The sequence below is a fragment of the Nipponia nippon genome, unplaced genomic scaffold (genome assembly GCF_047370975.1).
Source record: "Nipponia nippon isolate SJK-2023a ecotype South Korea unplaced genomic scaffold, ASM4737097v1 scaffold_13, whole genome shotgun sequence".
In the NCBI taxonomy this organism is placed as follows: Eukaryota; Metazoa; Chordata; class Aves; order Pelecaniformes; family Threskiornithidae; genus Nipponia; species Nipponia nippon.
This window is the reverse complement of record NW_028262324.1, coordinates 16,433,233-16,448,506: the sequence shown is the minus strand read 5'-3', so window position 1 is coordinate 16,448,506 and position 15,274 is coordinate 16,433,233. Positions and strand designations below refer to the sequence as shown.

At 52.9% G+C, this 15,274-nt stretch overlaps 1 protein-coding gene across 5 annotated transcripts in view; it reads right to left on the bottom strand.

Annotated features, from left to right (window-relative positions):
- TM9SF4 (transmembrane 9 superfamily member 4) overlaps window positions 1-15,274 on the bottom strand; it is a 17,487-nt gene extending 2,213 nt beyond the window's left edge. For all 5 annotated transcript variants that reach the window (XR_015702983.1, XR_015702984.1, XR_015702985.1 and 2 more), the window contains exons 1-17: window positions 15,048-15,274; window positions 9,683-9,796; window positions 7,982-8,081; window positions 7,405-7,573; window positions 7,196-7,325; window positions 6,055-6,178; window positions 5,088-5,206; window positions 4,831-4,942; window positions 4,263-4,333; window positions 3,707-3,839; window positions 3,076-3,157; window positions 2,892-2,967; window positions 2,458-2,541; window positions 2,081-2,256; window positions 1,659-1,722; window positions 934-1,053; window positions 308-397 (exon numbers count right to left, since the gene is read on the bottom strand). Coding sequence is in view for 1 of the 5 variants with exons in the window: in XM_087749985.1 (XP_087606111.1) it covers window positions 308-397; window positions 934-1,053; window positions 1,659-1,722; window positions 2,081-2,256; window positions 2,458-2,541; window positions 2,892-2,967; window positions 3,076-3,157; window positions 3,707-3,839; window positions 4,263-4,333; window positions 4,831-4,942; window positions 5,088-5,206; window positions 6,055-6,178; window positions 7,196-7,325; window positions 7,405-7,573; window positions 7,982-8,081; window positions 9,683-9,796; window positions 15,048-15,137 (1,854 nt within the window). In the remaining 4 variants the exon portion in view is untranslated. The remainder of the gene's footprint in view (window positions 1-307; window positions 398-933; window positions 1,054-1,658; window positions 1,723-2,080; window positions 2,257-2,457; window positions 2,542-2,891; window positions 2,968-3,075; window positions 3,158-3,706; window positions 3,840-4,262; window positions 4,334-4,830; window positions 4,943-5,087; window positions 5,207-6,054; window positions 6,179-7,195; window positions 7,326-7,404; window positions 7,574-7,981; window positions 8,082-9,682; window positions 9,797-15,047) is intronic.

The following is a 15,274-nucleotide window of genomic DNA, read 5'->3' as shown; positions in this document are numbered from 1 at the left end:
CCAAACCACCCAGTGCCCTCTGCAAGGGGAGGAAACCCTCCGCTCGCTTCGCTTTTGTCTGGCTGAAAAGAGAACCCCCGCGAGGCGGGGTTCGGGAACACCGCTCCGCACAGGTAACGCAGGCGGGGACCTCGGGCACTCACGGCCTTCCCTGCCCTCCGGAAGGGCTGCTCGCGCCGACGGCTGGTGAGCTGCCGCAGGCTGGCAGGGGGACAGGCGAGGACTAGGCAGTCCCACCGCTTCCCTTCCCAAAGCCAACAATCTCCTCCAGAAAGGCGGCGCTTTCATGCAAGAGGAATAACAATACCTTGTTCACGAAGTAGAAGATGGCATAGATCAGCACATAGAAGGCAGATCCCCCGGACACCAGGAAGGTCCTCCACCACCAGCGGTAATCCTGAGAGGGTAAAAAGCCTCATTATCCCCCAGGCTTCCTTCTCCTGTCTCACTGTCTCCCGGGAGCTGTGACCCTTTGGGACAGGGAGACCACCCCCCATTCTCCTTCAAAGGAAAACCACAGTTTGGGGCTGGGGAGCTGTTTTGGCACAGAAGTGTTTCCAAACAAAGAGGATGAAAAGCCGAGGGTGACGCAAAGCCAGGTCGGTATCACAGCGCCTGCTGCCCAAGAACACGGCTCACCTCTGGCCCTGCATTTCGTTTTGTATGTGGACGGAATGAAATAGTTTCTTTGGGAAGAGATGTCAGCTCAAAACGCCCTGCTCCCAGCATAATTTCTGGTAGGAAACCACAGTTCCCAGCCTAGCAGATAATCAAGCAGCTTCAATTCCCCTTGAAGTCAAGAGGCGTTAAGAGCAATCACACCCGTGAAGCCGGGCCACACGAGATTTCTGCTGAGCAGCAGCAATAACGTGACCTGTGCTTTTCCAGGAGCAAGTACCCTGAGCTACCGACGCTGAAACACGGAGAGCTCACCTCAGCACAAAGCTGGAAGTACACCATGACAATGCTGATTTGGGAGCACGACACCACCAGGATTATAAACACCAGGAAGAGAAAGCCAAAGAGGTAATAGAACTGGTTCTCCCAGATCGCCTGAAACAAAGACACAGCAGAAATTTGTTTCCGTGCTAGTGTGATCAACCAGCGAACGGGAGATCAACTTCTAGCAGCTAACCCAGGGAAGAACAAGGAGCCCCTCAGCCTCCTGTAGATGAAACCGCAGACCTAACGCATTTCACAATGTTACTTCAGAGGAATCAGCTGCAAAAAGGCGCCCAAAGACAGCTCTGAGGTAGCATGTTCATTCCCCTCCATCTCCCCAGCAAGGGAACAGCGAATTCCTCCCCGTCCATAAAAAGTGAAAAACGGGCAGCAGCTGGAATGGCTCGGCGGTCTTACGACCCGCACCCCTCCCTGACATAACGTTACGGGTAACATCTTTACCCCCATCCTTCAAATCAAATCACCAAGGAGCGTCCCACGGACATCTCCAGGTGTCTTCGGCAGGAGGACGAGGACAGTCAGACGAGACCTGCAGCCCAGCGCTCCCTGGAAACCCCACCGAAGGGCCTGGAGGGAGCCTGCTCGCCCCTTCGGTACCTGCAGGAACAGGAGGCGGCTCCTGGAAGCCCCCTCCCTTTCAACAGCTTTGGCACGAGGGGAATCCTATTCAGGAGCAAAGTGGGTTAAATGCTTACACTGAAAATGAAGAACAGTTCAATGAACATAGCTCCAAAAGGCAGAATACCAGCCATGAGAATCCTACAGAGCGAGAAAGAAAAAATCATAAGCAGCACAATACAACTGTCTGGCCATGAAAAGTCCCCTGTAAGCACACAGAGCACTCCCAGCAAAAGCTCCACAGCTCCCGATTACTAGAATAAATTTCACACAGCAAATGGCCCAGCTGCTCCCACTGTCGAGCACATACGGCTCTCGTAAGCGCCAGTCATACCACAGCAAAAGTGTCAAGATTGCCTCCGATATCACCGCATTGCTCAAGGAAACACATCTGCCGTCCGTCTGCGTCCAGAGGCCAGCGGAGGCGATGTTCAGCAGCCCCAGGAGACCGAGGGGAGGGGGCTCAACTCACCGTATTCCCTAGACACTCATCACTCACCCCACAAATTTATTCATATACCACCTCTGCTCCGGGATCTGCCTGGGAATCTGATTGGTCCGGACGGGATTGTCGTACGGCTGTTTGCGAAACCCAAAGTAGTAACCCAGGTAGACCAAGGGCAAGGAGATCCCAAACCACATGCAGAGCAAGGCCACCATGGTAGGGAAAGGCACCTGGAATCACACGGGAGTCACAGAAGTGAGGCTGACAGCTCACCCGCCCTGGAGACCGAAGTCAGCGGCCAGACCAGCTCTCCAGTCAACCACGGCACTGACACCCGCGTTCAGGAAGATACCGTGAAACTAAGCGGGTCCCCGACAGCCCGCTCGCCCTCCTCCCCCTCCAGCAGGCTCCAGGACAAAGGTGGCACCTACCGCTCCAGAGGAGTGTTTCCCCCAGATGAAACAGTTCAGGACAAAGCAGATGCCAAAGACGACCCCCGGATACAGGGTAGCTGTCTGCAAGAGCAACCACAGGTGAAGGGAAAACGCGTGACTCATCGGCCAGATGTTTCTCTTGAAGGAGTCCATCGCTGGGACAGGGCACGTGTGGAGGAAGCATCCCTTCTGTTACAGCACTAACACACAGCGGCCGGGCTGTGGGGAGGATCTCGACAATCCTCCTGCTTCACCGTAGTACGTGCGCCGGTGTTCGCCCTGTCACGCAAAGCTGCGAGGACTCAACCCACACCAAATCTCTGCAGCACAGCCAGGCTGCGTCCCCCTACCCACAAATATGCGTGGGGCTTATCCACGTATCTTGCCATCAGCAAACCTGGATAAACAGCACAGAACAGCACAAGACTCACACAAAAGGCTCCCTTCTTCCATCGATGTCCCTTCAGAGTCCGGTATAAGCGGCCAGCAAAGAATCCACCAAAAACCCTGGACAGAAACAAGCCAAGACAAAGAAAATCAGCTTTTGTTGTTGGGGAGAGGGAGCGGCAGGGCGGGCAGGACAGCGCTGCTGTGGGAAGCAGTGGAGACACCTACCCCATGAACATGAAGAGAAAGCAGGCGGTAGTCATCAGCGCGCCCCGGCTTGAAGGCGACAGCATCCCCAGCATAGCAACAACTGCGGAGGGAGAAAAGGAGAAAGAACAGCAGCTCTGGCGTACGGGTGCCAGCCAGCATCTGGAGGCCGGGGGCCCGGCCCACGCGCAGACCACAGCCGCCTGGAACCTCTGCCTTCTGCAAAGACCTCCCTTCCTCCAAAGCATAACGCACCCACAGCCTCCAGCGCTGGCCAGACAGAGGGAGCCACAGCTTTGACCTCAAGCTACAGACCCTGCTTCAGCCTCCACTGCCCCAGAGATTTGAGCAGGTGCCGCTCAGAAGGCAAGGCACACACGTGCAAACGTCTCTCAGCCCACCGTCACCCAGGGCTCCTATCTTGGTAACAGGCAACAGATAGACAAAAAGATGCCTTCGGCTGGGAAATGCTATCTAGAAACTCAGAAATGCTGAGCGCGGGCCTACAGATCAGCCCCGCAACGGGAAGCAGCCTGACGCGGCCTCACTCAAGCTAAGGTGAGCACGGGTTGAAGTCAATGGGCGCTGCAAATGCCCTTGAGCATCGTTCCTCTTCTCGTTACAGCCACCCCATGTGACACGTGCCACTTACAGATGACGATCAGGATCATACAGAAGAGCTGAATTCCAGAACCCAGGAGAGAGCTGAGGATCATAGGATACTGCGGAGGCCTGAAGACATCTCCATGCACAAGTTTCCAACCAGATTCCTCCATAGTATCTTCCTGTCGCAAGAACAGGAAAAGAAGGTATTTCGGTACAGTCTAACGGTGGAAATGAACATCCCACCACAGCCAGCCGAAGAGGTGAATTGCCCTGTATCCAGTTCTTCTACAGAATTTTATCACTCTAGTTAAGCTTCCTTCCTCTTGGGCTTAAGCCAGTTCAGACCTGAACGGCCAGCGCCAGGGCACGCATTTATGGAACTGTCTGCGGTCGTTACTTAGGTCTGAAGACATCTGAACCGGTCATCTGCCATTCTACAGAGGTGTCGTGACAGCACGTGACAGCACTGCCCCTCCCGTCTTCAGGGCTCGAAGCAAAACAGGAGCCAGGGAAGAGCCAATACATCCAAGCCTTCAGACTCGACCCCTCCTCATCTGTGCTTCCCTCCCTCTCTGATCCCAGCCCCAAGAACAAACACGTACAATGTCATCTTCCTTGTTGTAGTTAGCAATGTCCTTCCGGAGAGTCCGGATGATGATCATGCTGAGAATACCTGAAAACAAGCACAAACTGAGTTTAGCTCAGAGGCTCCTACACGGCTGTGCTGCTCTCACGCTGTGCAACAACACGGCTCCCACCACCACACAGCTCTGGCTAGGAGAGGAGGCCTTGAGTCATGAGCCATCTCCCCCAGCCTTCAGCAAGGACAGAAACAAAACCCCAGGGAGCAGGGAAGGCAGTATTCCAGCAGGAACGGGGCACTGCGGCTTTCCTCAGCAGTTTTTTTCCTTAAATACGGACACGCAAGATGTGCGTTAACCACGTTCTACTCCCTCAGCTACCCCAGTCAGAGAGCAGAAGCGCGTAACTGTCTGACCCCATGGGCGCTGCCTGAACCAGGAGGTTTTATGTGCTAATGTTCGTTTCCTGCCCCTTCCGATCAGGTTCAGGCATGGCCACGTCCTCCTCGAGCCCCCTGCAGCTAAGGCTTAAGGAAAGGGCCCTGCAGATTAACGGTAAAGCCTTCTTCACCCCCCACATCTCACTCACCTGAAAGGAAAAAGACGACCACGACCGAGTTAATGATAGAAAACCAGTGAATCTGCACGTCGCTCATGGTCAGGTAGGTGTCCCAGCGGGAAGCCCATTTAATGTCACTTTCCTGAAAGAACAGGAAAGTTCTTCTCATACCAGCAAGTTCCCAGTGTCTTCCACACCACCTCTGTGACAGACACTTGCTGACTGCCAGCCAGTCAGTGCCAGGCAGGGGTAGGAAGCTGCCAGCCAGCTTCCCATTGCTCCCTCACCTCCCAGCGGACAGAATAGGTGAAGAGCAACTGGTTCTCTTTAGAAGGATCTATTTCCTGAGGGGCAGAGCCCGTGGCTTCAGGCAGGGTGCACATACTCTTCTCATCAGCCTTCAAGTCTGTAAGGGAAAACACGGCACGCGCTAGGTCAGCCCTTCCCTCCAGGCACCACCTCTCCCGCTGGTCAGCCTGGCCCAGGGAGCCCTAAGGCGCTGGGCTGCGATTACTCCCAGTACTGCAGGGGACGCACTCATTCCTTTCTCACCCGCTTTCCACTTTGCAAAACTATTCTTCCGATCAGAAGTGGAGCACCATTAACGAACTTTAAGGAAGGCTATGCATAGGGCTTTCTTAACTGGAAGGATAAAAGCCAGAGGCTCTGAAGCCAAGGATCTAGATCATGAGCAAATCCTCTGTTCCACATGATGCGCTGAGAAACGAGACCTCTCCAACAGAGCCTGCTGCTGCCAGAGGAGAGTTGCACGGGATGATACACATGATGAGCAAGCTCCCTCCGAGACACCTGTGTCAGGCTGGGCTCACTGAGGTGGAAGTTCTTTCCCCCTAACCATTATTTTTAACATTCAGCCCCCCTAGAACAGTTCCAGACATTCCGTGGGCCTCTGGACCAGCATGTGGTGTCCCAGTGGGGCAGATCTGGGCCACAGTAAGAGCTCGATGCCATGCATACTTCACACTAGATGACACCGGAAAAAACCCAACCCCCAAACCCCAATCTTTTTATATGAATTAATTTTCCACAGATTGCATTTCAAGGATATATCTCTATTTTTGATACTTCCTTAACAACAAAGGCGTTTATCGTTCTAATAATTCAGACTCCCCCATTTCTGTGGCCCGAGACCATAGCAGAAGCAACAACTGGCACCTGATACATCAGTGGCACTCAGCTCTTGGCCCTACAAGAGGTTCTTCTCCTTTGCTCCCCTCCCTGAGAGTCTCTCACCTTCTAGTTTAATACTTTGGGGAATCACTTCAAAGCGCACAACCCGGTAGGTGGGCTCCTGGTCTTCTTCCACATCCTCTCTGTGGTAGTAAAGGATGAAGGAGAGGTGGTTGTGCAGGTAGAACTAAAACAGATTGACATTAAATAAAATGTTAGCACCCTGAGGGATGAACAGCGCAAGTTTAGAAGCAACAACTGCAGAAAGCAGCTTCGGTGCAGAAAACTAAAGACTCCAACTGTTCCCAGAGGCATTGTGCTACAGAGCAAGATCAGGCTAACGCTTTCCAAAGCTAAAACAACAAGAGGAGAGAATAGAGGTGTTGAAAAGGTAACACCTCAGCCGCCCCAGGCATCAGGGACAACGCTTCGGTCTGTTTCTGGCCTGGAAAATATCATTCTCTCTCACATCTCGCTATGCATTCAGCGGCAGCAGAATCACCAAGTTCAGGTTGGAAAGACCTCGGCAGCTACAACCCCGAGCTTTCTGCCTGCTCCTTCCAGCAGGCAGACACGCCTTCCCCAGGCTCGGGGGGCCCACAGCCGTCCTAACCTCGCATTTCAACAGGCTCTTACCTCGCCTGGTAACGAACAAGGCAGAGCGACCCCGAGCTGGCACAGCAGGTTCATTCACCCCTAAGAACTTAGGCTCAAGCGATCAGAGCTGCCTGTGCAGCTGAACACTCGAGTGTGATAAACAGATGCATCTGATACGTCAACAGCTCATCTTAGGGCACACCATCGCAGAAAATATCTGCAGGAATACACATGCTAAGTTTCTGTTTGCAAACTTAAGCAGCTTTTCCTCCCATAAACACTTGACCTTTTTTTTTTTTTTTTCCTTAATACAAGATGCTCCAAGACGGTCAAAGATCAGGCAGCCTTCGTTCTACTGAGGGAAACCACCGCATGTGGTTGCCCAGCGTTATACAGTGAGGCAAAGCCAGGACTCCTGGCTCTCGCACCAGCAGTCCAGCACCCACCCCCTTCTTCCAGTAAGAAACCTCTCTCTCGTATTTCTGCTCTTTATAAAACCTTTCGGTTGCACTCCCAATCCTGATGCTCTCCGGTAGACTGCTAACGGCCTCTGACAGACACCCGGAGCTCCTCCAGGTACCCCTCCGACAGCATCTGGATTCTCTACCTTGTTACCGTCCATAAACCCAAGCCTGTAGCCATGCTCGAACTGCACATCCTTCTCCTTCTTCTTCTCCTCTTCCTCACGATTGGAATAAAACTCCAGCCGTGTTGCCACAGGGAGGTTATCAGCAATGCTGGAAACACAGATTTCAGATCAAATTTGTCCACAACAGAGAATCCCCACTGACACAACCCAGGCTCGAGGTGACTCACAGATGGACGTAGTAATCTTCCCTGATCCGCTCGGCGATCAGCTTGCTCTGCTCCACTGTCAGAGTGACCGGCTTATTGGGCAAGTTGCACAGAACTTCACATTTCTTCTCCACGTTCATGGAAACCTGGAAAGGTGTATTTACAATTCGGTCCCCCCGAAGAACCTCACCTGGAAAACAGGAAAATAAAGGCAGGGTGAGAGACTGCCAGGCTTCTCGCCACTGATCCCGCCACTGGGTTGGCAGCGCTGGAATGATGACAGCAAGTCTCCTTTGTGACCACAGATGCAAGGATAAGATGGAAGGATGGTTTAGTTATTTTGCTGGAAGTATCAAGCTCTACTTATGAAGCAGGTTACATGCCCTCCGTCAGGAAAGGTGTTTCCTCTTTCCATTATACGGACATCCTAGTTTGCAAACAGCCGGCATATAACGAATTAGAGGAAGCAGGCTCCCCACGAACAGTTTACTAGAGATGACATTTGCATTTGCTTGTACTCTTGTAAACATACCCTCACGCAGCTCACAAACGGCAGCCCACTTACCGCGGGGGAGCAGGCTGTTCAGCAGATACGTACCAAGATTCTCAGCCTTGTACGTTATCTTGGCGGGCTGGCAGAAGGGCAACGAGTAGTACTCGTATGGTAGCTGGGTTCGCGAGCTGGTGAGCTTCACAGCCTGGAGGAAGAAGGGAAGGATTATCCCCACGAAAGAACTCTGTTTCCTATCCTCTCAGCATCAGCCAGAAGCTGAAGCTTACTTCAGGACACCTCCCAGAAAGCTCACTTTTGGAAGCTGTAAAAAAAGGAGACTGATGTTCCTGGGAGAGCTCCAGCTTTCTTCCCTTTTGCACAATTCCCAGCTGTACATTCTCTGCACTATGAGTTAGCAGCAATTCATTCACAAACAGAGAAACACTTGAAGAAAGAAGCGTGGTGGATTGGTTTCACAGGCTTATGACTCAGTGAAGTTCTAAGAAATAACAAAGAGCTAGAAAGAGATTCCAGAGTCACATTTCATACAGGACTGCAGTTGTTTCCTCAAAAAAAAAAAATTCATGTCACACTGGACCTAGAGGTCTGGCCTCTGGTGACACGAAGAGCTGAACAGTTTTTATCTCTGTAAGGAAAGCCAGAGAGCCATCAGATTGGGAAGACAATGGGCAGTGACAAAATCTAAACGTTTCTGGAGAGTTCCAGAAATCGCATGGCACAAGGGAAGCGCAGAGACACAGCACGACAGCCAAGGCCACAGTTGCTCCGAAAACCAGGAGTGTTTTGTAATGCAGCCAAGCTCATTTATTGGAAGAGCGCTGGCAAACACGCTGACTTGCCTTATCACTTGAGGAAGCACTTGGCTCACGAAATCCCTCTGAGAACAGCCATTCCAATACCCTCTTCTTCTGAGAAGCTTACCGTAGCCACAGGCAAGTCTCATTTGCTTAAAAATAGCCTACGTCTGGCAGCCTGTGGCCAGAGAGCAAATAGCGTTGTGCTTCACGTGGGAGCAGCAAGCCTCAGCATCCTCAAGGGTGCTGGATTTTGCTGAGACAGAGGCCACAGCTTTAGAAAAATAAATGAAATGGGCTATAAATTGCTGATGTCTGGAAACAAAGCCTGGCTTCCTCCTGTAGGGGTGAAGCAGCTCCATCATCCTCGACCAGCAACACTGCACAGGAACAGCCTTCAGCAAGCCTGGGCTGCAAGATCTGCAACGCTCAAGGACAAATGCCTGCACTCGGAAAGGGCTTATCACAAATCTCACTTGAAGACACAACACGAGCAAATTGGGTAGAAGAAAAAAATTGAAAAGGTCTGATTCAAACCACTTCTTTATTCCACCACTCACCTACCACCTAAAGGCCCACGCCCTGTAAGCACTCTGGGAGTCAGCATAACGCTGCAGAAAAAGCTCAGATTAAATTCACTTCAAAGCTACAATGAGAAAGAGGGCTCTCTTCCCAAATGGAGCAACATCTTGAGGACTCTCTGCAACTGCTGAAGGAATGTGGTAGAAGATCTCAGCAGCAAGAAAGAGAATCGTGTTGGGAACTGCAGGGTAAATTGACAACAGTGAGCACTTGAGGGCTGCTCACCCCCAACAGCCCACACGAATGTGGTGAAAAAGAGAAAATACCTGCCCCCAAAATTTTAGTAACAGGATCCCCAAATTTGACTTTCTAGTCCCACTTAGCTGCTACGATATAAAGAAGGAAAAAAAACAAAACACAAGAATACCCAAAACAAACAGACTAACAGCTCCATCTAAGTTCATCCCACCTTTATTTCTACAGGATCATTGCGGTGGAAGTTGATAGGAGCCACGCCAGGTACATAGAAAGAGTCTGTACCATGCAGCAACAACAGCAAGACCAGCATATATCTTAGCCTTTCCTGCAAAAAGGAGAAGAAATGTTAAAATACAACAGAAATGTGGGAACAACATTAGAGACGTGCAACAACGCTGAAAGTGTTCATCCCAGACATGAGGAAGGCTGTGCGGTCAGGCGATTAAACACAAATTAAATTCACAAAAGCTGTTCTTAACTTTGGTTTGTGACGCTCATCAAGTCACTTTCCGCTCTCTGTGTCTCTGTTTCTTCATCCGCGATTAAGAAAACATCGGCTTTGCTCAGCCACAAGAAAAAGGCACTTCTTATCTGTAACACCCTTCATCTAGCAGGCTGTCATCTGACCTTTCCACCCCCACCCACCTCAGACCCCTGTGTTAGAAAACCCCATGGATTACGAGAGAAGAGGGCTGCAGCCCTGGCACCGGATTTCTGTCAGCTCTGCACGTCAGGAGTTACCCTGTGGCCGCCTGCAGACTGGTGCTCCCACGCCGCTGCCTGCGGCGGAGTGGTTAGTGCCGGGTACGCTTTGACACCAAACTAACCGCTCGCTGCATCCAACGGGACGGGCACATCACCGCTCCCTCCTGGTCCGCTCCTCTCACCTCACCGGGCCACGACACAGCTCAGTAACATGGCAAAAAAAGTTTTCACCCCTTTTTGAGGGAGTGGGGACATGGGTCAGGCTGGAAGGTTCAATCAGCTCCACGGGGGCTCCACCACAAACCAGACCCCGTACGACAGCGGCGGCAGCAAGCCCTTTAACGGACTTTGCTGCTTCCCCAGTCTCTACCGTTACCTCAGGTAACCCAGCTCGAGCACGAGCAGGACGGCTGTGAAATGAAAATCGAGCTTTAAAGGGTATTAGACAGCAGCAGCTTGGCTGGATTAGAATATCAACTCTGGTATGATCTCATTGTATTACCAGCTTCAGCCCGTTCTCCTGCACGTACGGCACCGTTGGAAAACCAACGTTGGTTGGACAACTCTTCAGCTAATGCTGCAGCAATAAGAAACCCAACTGCTGCCTACGATGTATTTAAGATGCAAATGCTAGGAACCTACATAAAACACGTTAATACTAAACTACCTTTTTTGCTTCCAAGGAAGATTTTCAGATCTGTTCTAAGTACAGCTCCATGCACTTAGAGCAGGCAAAATGCCTCATCTGGAAAGCAACTGGGAAGCACTCTTTTTAAAATGGCTTGGACTTCAACGCAGGTCCACCTTGAAGCAATGTGGGGCTTGTTTTCTGTGCTTCACTAAACTTTGCTTTCTCTGATTCTGTAAAAGAGCGCCCTGTGCCTCTCCAGCCGAGTAGGAAAAGGTCTCCCGGGCAGGTGAAGCGCTGGAAGGAAACAGCGCTCTTGTCCTGCATCGCGCTCTACCGCAGCCAGCGACCTGGAGCAATTATCTCGCTTCCTTTGTCGCTGAAGTGCCAGACACACACAGCACAATATTACTCAATAAAAACCAAAAACGCGCTGGTGCCATCCTTGCCCTGGAGAGCTTGCAAGATGACAAGATCAGGACAGAACTCTGGAAGGCGCTCGGGAGACAGGCAAGCACATGGAAGATGAAATTTTTGATGACACCTTTGGCAGAAATCAGGCTCTTTGCATACAGATGACGATGACTCAGGCAGCACCAGGCAACAGAAAAGACAAGAGGGGGACTACAGAAAGCCTTGCCAGGAAAAAACATTTGGTAGCAAGAAATGGGAACGCTGCTATGCAACAGGTGGGGGAGCTTTGGAAGTGAAACTTGAAAGAAATGCCCAGTGCAGGCTCCTAACCCAGCAGAAGCTGGGGGCCCTTCTTATCAGGATCTTTGCTTTCGTATCGACAGATGTGCTTCATCTTCTCCAAACGAAGGCAGCAGCTTAGCAATGACAACACGGACACGTGCCAAAGCTTCTGCATAACTCACGGGCCTGGCCAGGCAATCCTCTCATTTGAGAGAGACCTGCAAGCTAAGTTCTCTCCTACGCAAGGGCAAAACGTGCAGGACGGAGCTCTGCTTTAGCTCAGTCACGGAGCCCTGGCGAGGCGCAGACTTCCAGCAGACAGGAGACACCGCCTTCGGGGCCTTTACCGATTATTTACATTTCAAAACACATGCACAAAAAAAAAAAAAAAAAATCTCTCAGATGACAGTCTTGCATCTGAGGTGCCAGGAAATCGTACAACGAAGCAACAACTAGCACAACAAATATGCACAACTCCAGATCAAGAAAAACCCAGCTGCATGTAGACAAAAATAATATGGATTGGCTAAGCCTTATTATTTCACTATATGCGTACATGCAGACACACACTGGCAAGAGACCCTTTCTTAGGAGAATCTGACCTAAACGAGAGAAGTAACTGCAGAAGCACAACCAACCCCTCCTGCCCCTGTCCCCCAAATCACCGCGCCTGGTGAGAAGCACTGCTGACACTGAAGTGATCTATCACACGCAAAAAGCCTGCTGAAGGAAAGCAAACCTCTTTCTCTCAAAAAAGAAAAAGAAAAAAAATCTATTTCAAACGTCACTATATTCCTTCTGCACACAGGACCCCGACAGAAGTCGCACTCGGATTTTTCTCTCGCGCGGGCAGGAATCGCGGCAGGAGACCAGGCAGAGAGCGTCACCCTGGGAACACCGGCACGGCGCAGGCCGGGCACTGCCAGCGCTGCTGCAAGCACCGCTACGCTACCCACCCCTCCGAGCAGCGGCGTCAGCCGCTCTCCCCATCGTCACAGAACTCGGCACACCCGTCCGAGGGCAGCAGCAGCTAATCCTGAAGCCTGCGGGATCTCTCTTGAAAGATTCTGAAAATCTATTCCTGTAATTAACTTCAGAATGAAGCATAATAAATTAACTCAAACCTCCCTTGCAGCCCTTCTAACAGTATTTCTTGTCCTGTGCACAGCAACGAGAGCAGGCGTTCACACACAAACCCTTCCCGAGAAGGTACTTCTGGATAATTATCACCAGGCTTGATATTTGCAAACAATTCCAGGACGCAGTTTCTCTGACTTATCTCATTTAGAAAGACTTAAACAATATTGCCATTTTCTGCGAACTCACAAAGGTTTACAAAACACGCCGCCAAAACAGAGGACCTGTTTAGCTAAATGCCAGCCTGACCAAGCGTGCAGAGACCCTACAACGTGCATTTGTGCCGCTACCACGCACACGTGTGCGCTGCCCTACGGCCCCTGAAGCTACCGCCGCCAGAGTCTGAACCCCAACATTTATTTAAGGGAAAGGGGAAACAGAAGCCGACAAGAAGCTTCCCCCCATGGCACTCTGCCAACAGGCTCTAACGTAACCCAGAGGGCCCGCGCCCGGGCCGTTCGCGTCCAGGACATCCCTGCCCGAGTTACTGGCAAGTGTTTTCTATGGACTGACAACCTGGAGAAACCTTTGAGCAGCAGCAGTTTCAAGCATTCTTTCATAATCCACATATGAATGTAAAAACACAACATAGTATTTGCTCAAAGGGAGAAAAAAGAAGTAGGAAGCGACAACGATGATATCCTATGAATGAGACGATTGACATCGTCCCATTTCTTTTCTGCAGAGAAGGGCAAAAGGGACATCAAACAGCCATAATCAAGAGCTTTTAACTTTCAGAGACCGTTTCAAAGAAAACCAGGGGAAAACACAACCTAGGCAGAGCCATTTGTCCAGCTGGATTCACAAAGCTCCGATATCCCGTTCCACTTCCCGAAACTTTTTCATATGGTGACAGAAAGGGAGGAAAGACACAACCCACCACTTTGTGGGAGGAAAACAAAAATCATTTATCCTGCCCTCAGGCACATTAACGGGACACCACAGTGCTAACGGCACCTGCTCTTCCCCGCTCCGAGGTGCCAGCCTGAGGCTCGGCCCCTTTTGCGAGGGCTGCCTCGTTGGACGTTCTTGACAACCGTTTGGACAAGCTCATCTTTATTGCATCTCTGCCCAGCTCACCCTTGCGCTCGGAGGAGTCACTGAAAGCCTTTCGAAGGGAGACAAGTGCTGCATTCACATTGATTTCAGAGAGCTCCTTTGACACCAGGAGAGCTGTTAACAGTCTTCTCTGCCTTTCATAAAAGAGAAGGCTACAAGGAAATTCCCAGTAGGACCATCTTCAGCTCTCAAAGCCAGCGCAGACGCTCCCTCCTCCCTGCCTCGGAGAAAGCCGGCAGAGTATGAAGATGCTTAAAGCAAACTAAATGAAAACCTCCGCTCTTCCAATCTCCCTTCCCGTTTCTGCCAGTCTTTACACTACATGAGTCACCTCACATCCGCCACCCTGGCCAGCAGCGACCTTTGCATCAGCACACATCATTTATTCATACAGCTATTCTTACAACACATCATCAAGGAAATATCCTTCTGTGAAAGCAAGGAGGAAAATCCATTTTGCTACTACAACTTCAGGCAGATAATTAACGTCTCAGCAGCTCATTTTCTCCTCCATGAGGTGCCACCGATGCTCGCCTACCTTAGCAAATTCCCACTAGAAACAACTTCAGCTCTCCGAGGATTCAGGGAATAACTCAAGAACAATAATAGAGAGGCCGAGACGCGGGGGGGTGAAGCGGCTGCTCGCGCCCCAAGTCGATAATCGCTGCCAAGCACCTGTCAACACCGCACGCAACGCAACGGCCTCTTTACTTGGCCTGAGCGCCTGGTTCAGGCCAACGCTCCCCTGCGAGAGAACTGCGCGGGGGAGGAAAGGGCGCCCGGTGCTCCCTACCGCCGGGAGCGCCCCAAGTCCCCGCTCACGCCGCGGCCGTGCCCCCCCGGTGGAGCCCCCGGCCCGGTGTCGCTCCTGCCCAGACAACGCCGTGAACCGCGGAAGCGGAGCCGAGGCGGAGGAGGGCAGTTTTGCTACCGAGGGAGGGCGGGGCTGGCGCGGCAGGGACCCGCTCCGCGCCGCCGGGCCCGGGGGCACCGAGCCCTGCCCCGCCCCTGCCCTCCCCCGGGGACACCGCCGGGACGCACCCGGGAGACGCGGGACGGCCACAAGGCCCCAGGCGGAACCGGGGAGCCTTCCCCGACCGCAGCCCGCGGGGACGGGGCGAGGGGAGGCGAGGGGAGGCGCGGGGGCCGGCGGGGCTGGGGGCCGGGCGCCGCGTCCCTCCCGGCGCGGTGCAGGCCCGAGCCGGAGCCCCCTCGCAGCGCCCCGCAGCCGGGGCCGCCCCCCGGGCCGCGCCGCCTGCCCGCGCCCGCCGGGCCCGGCCGAGGCCGAGGAGGAGGCGGGGGGGACGCGGGGCCGCCGCGGGGCCGGGCCGGGCCCCGCCGCCGCACTCACCATCGCCGCCGACGCCGCCATCTTGGATCCACGTGTCGGGGCGGACGTCAGCGGAAGCGGCGCGCGGTTGGCTGCGGGGCTTATCGCCATGGCGACAGCGGCCGCGGCGGGCCGGGCCGGGCGGCGGAGCTCCGCGCTGCCGGGACGGGCGGCGCTGGGGCCGGGCCGAGCCAGGCCCAGCCCTGCTGCCGGGCGGGGCGGGCTGGAGGCCGCCTCTCCGGTCCGCA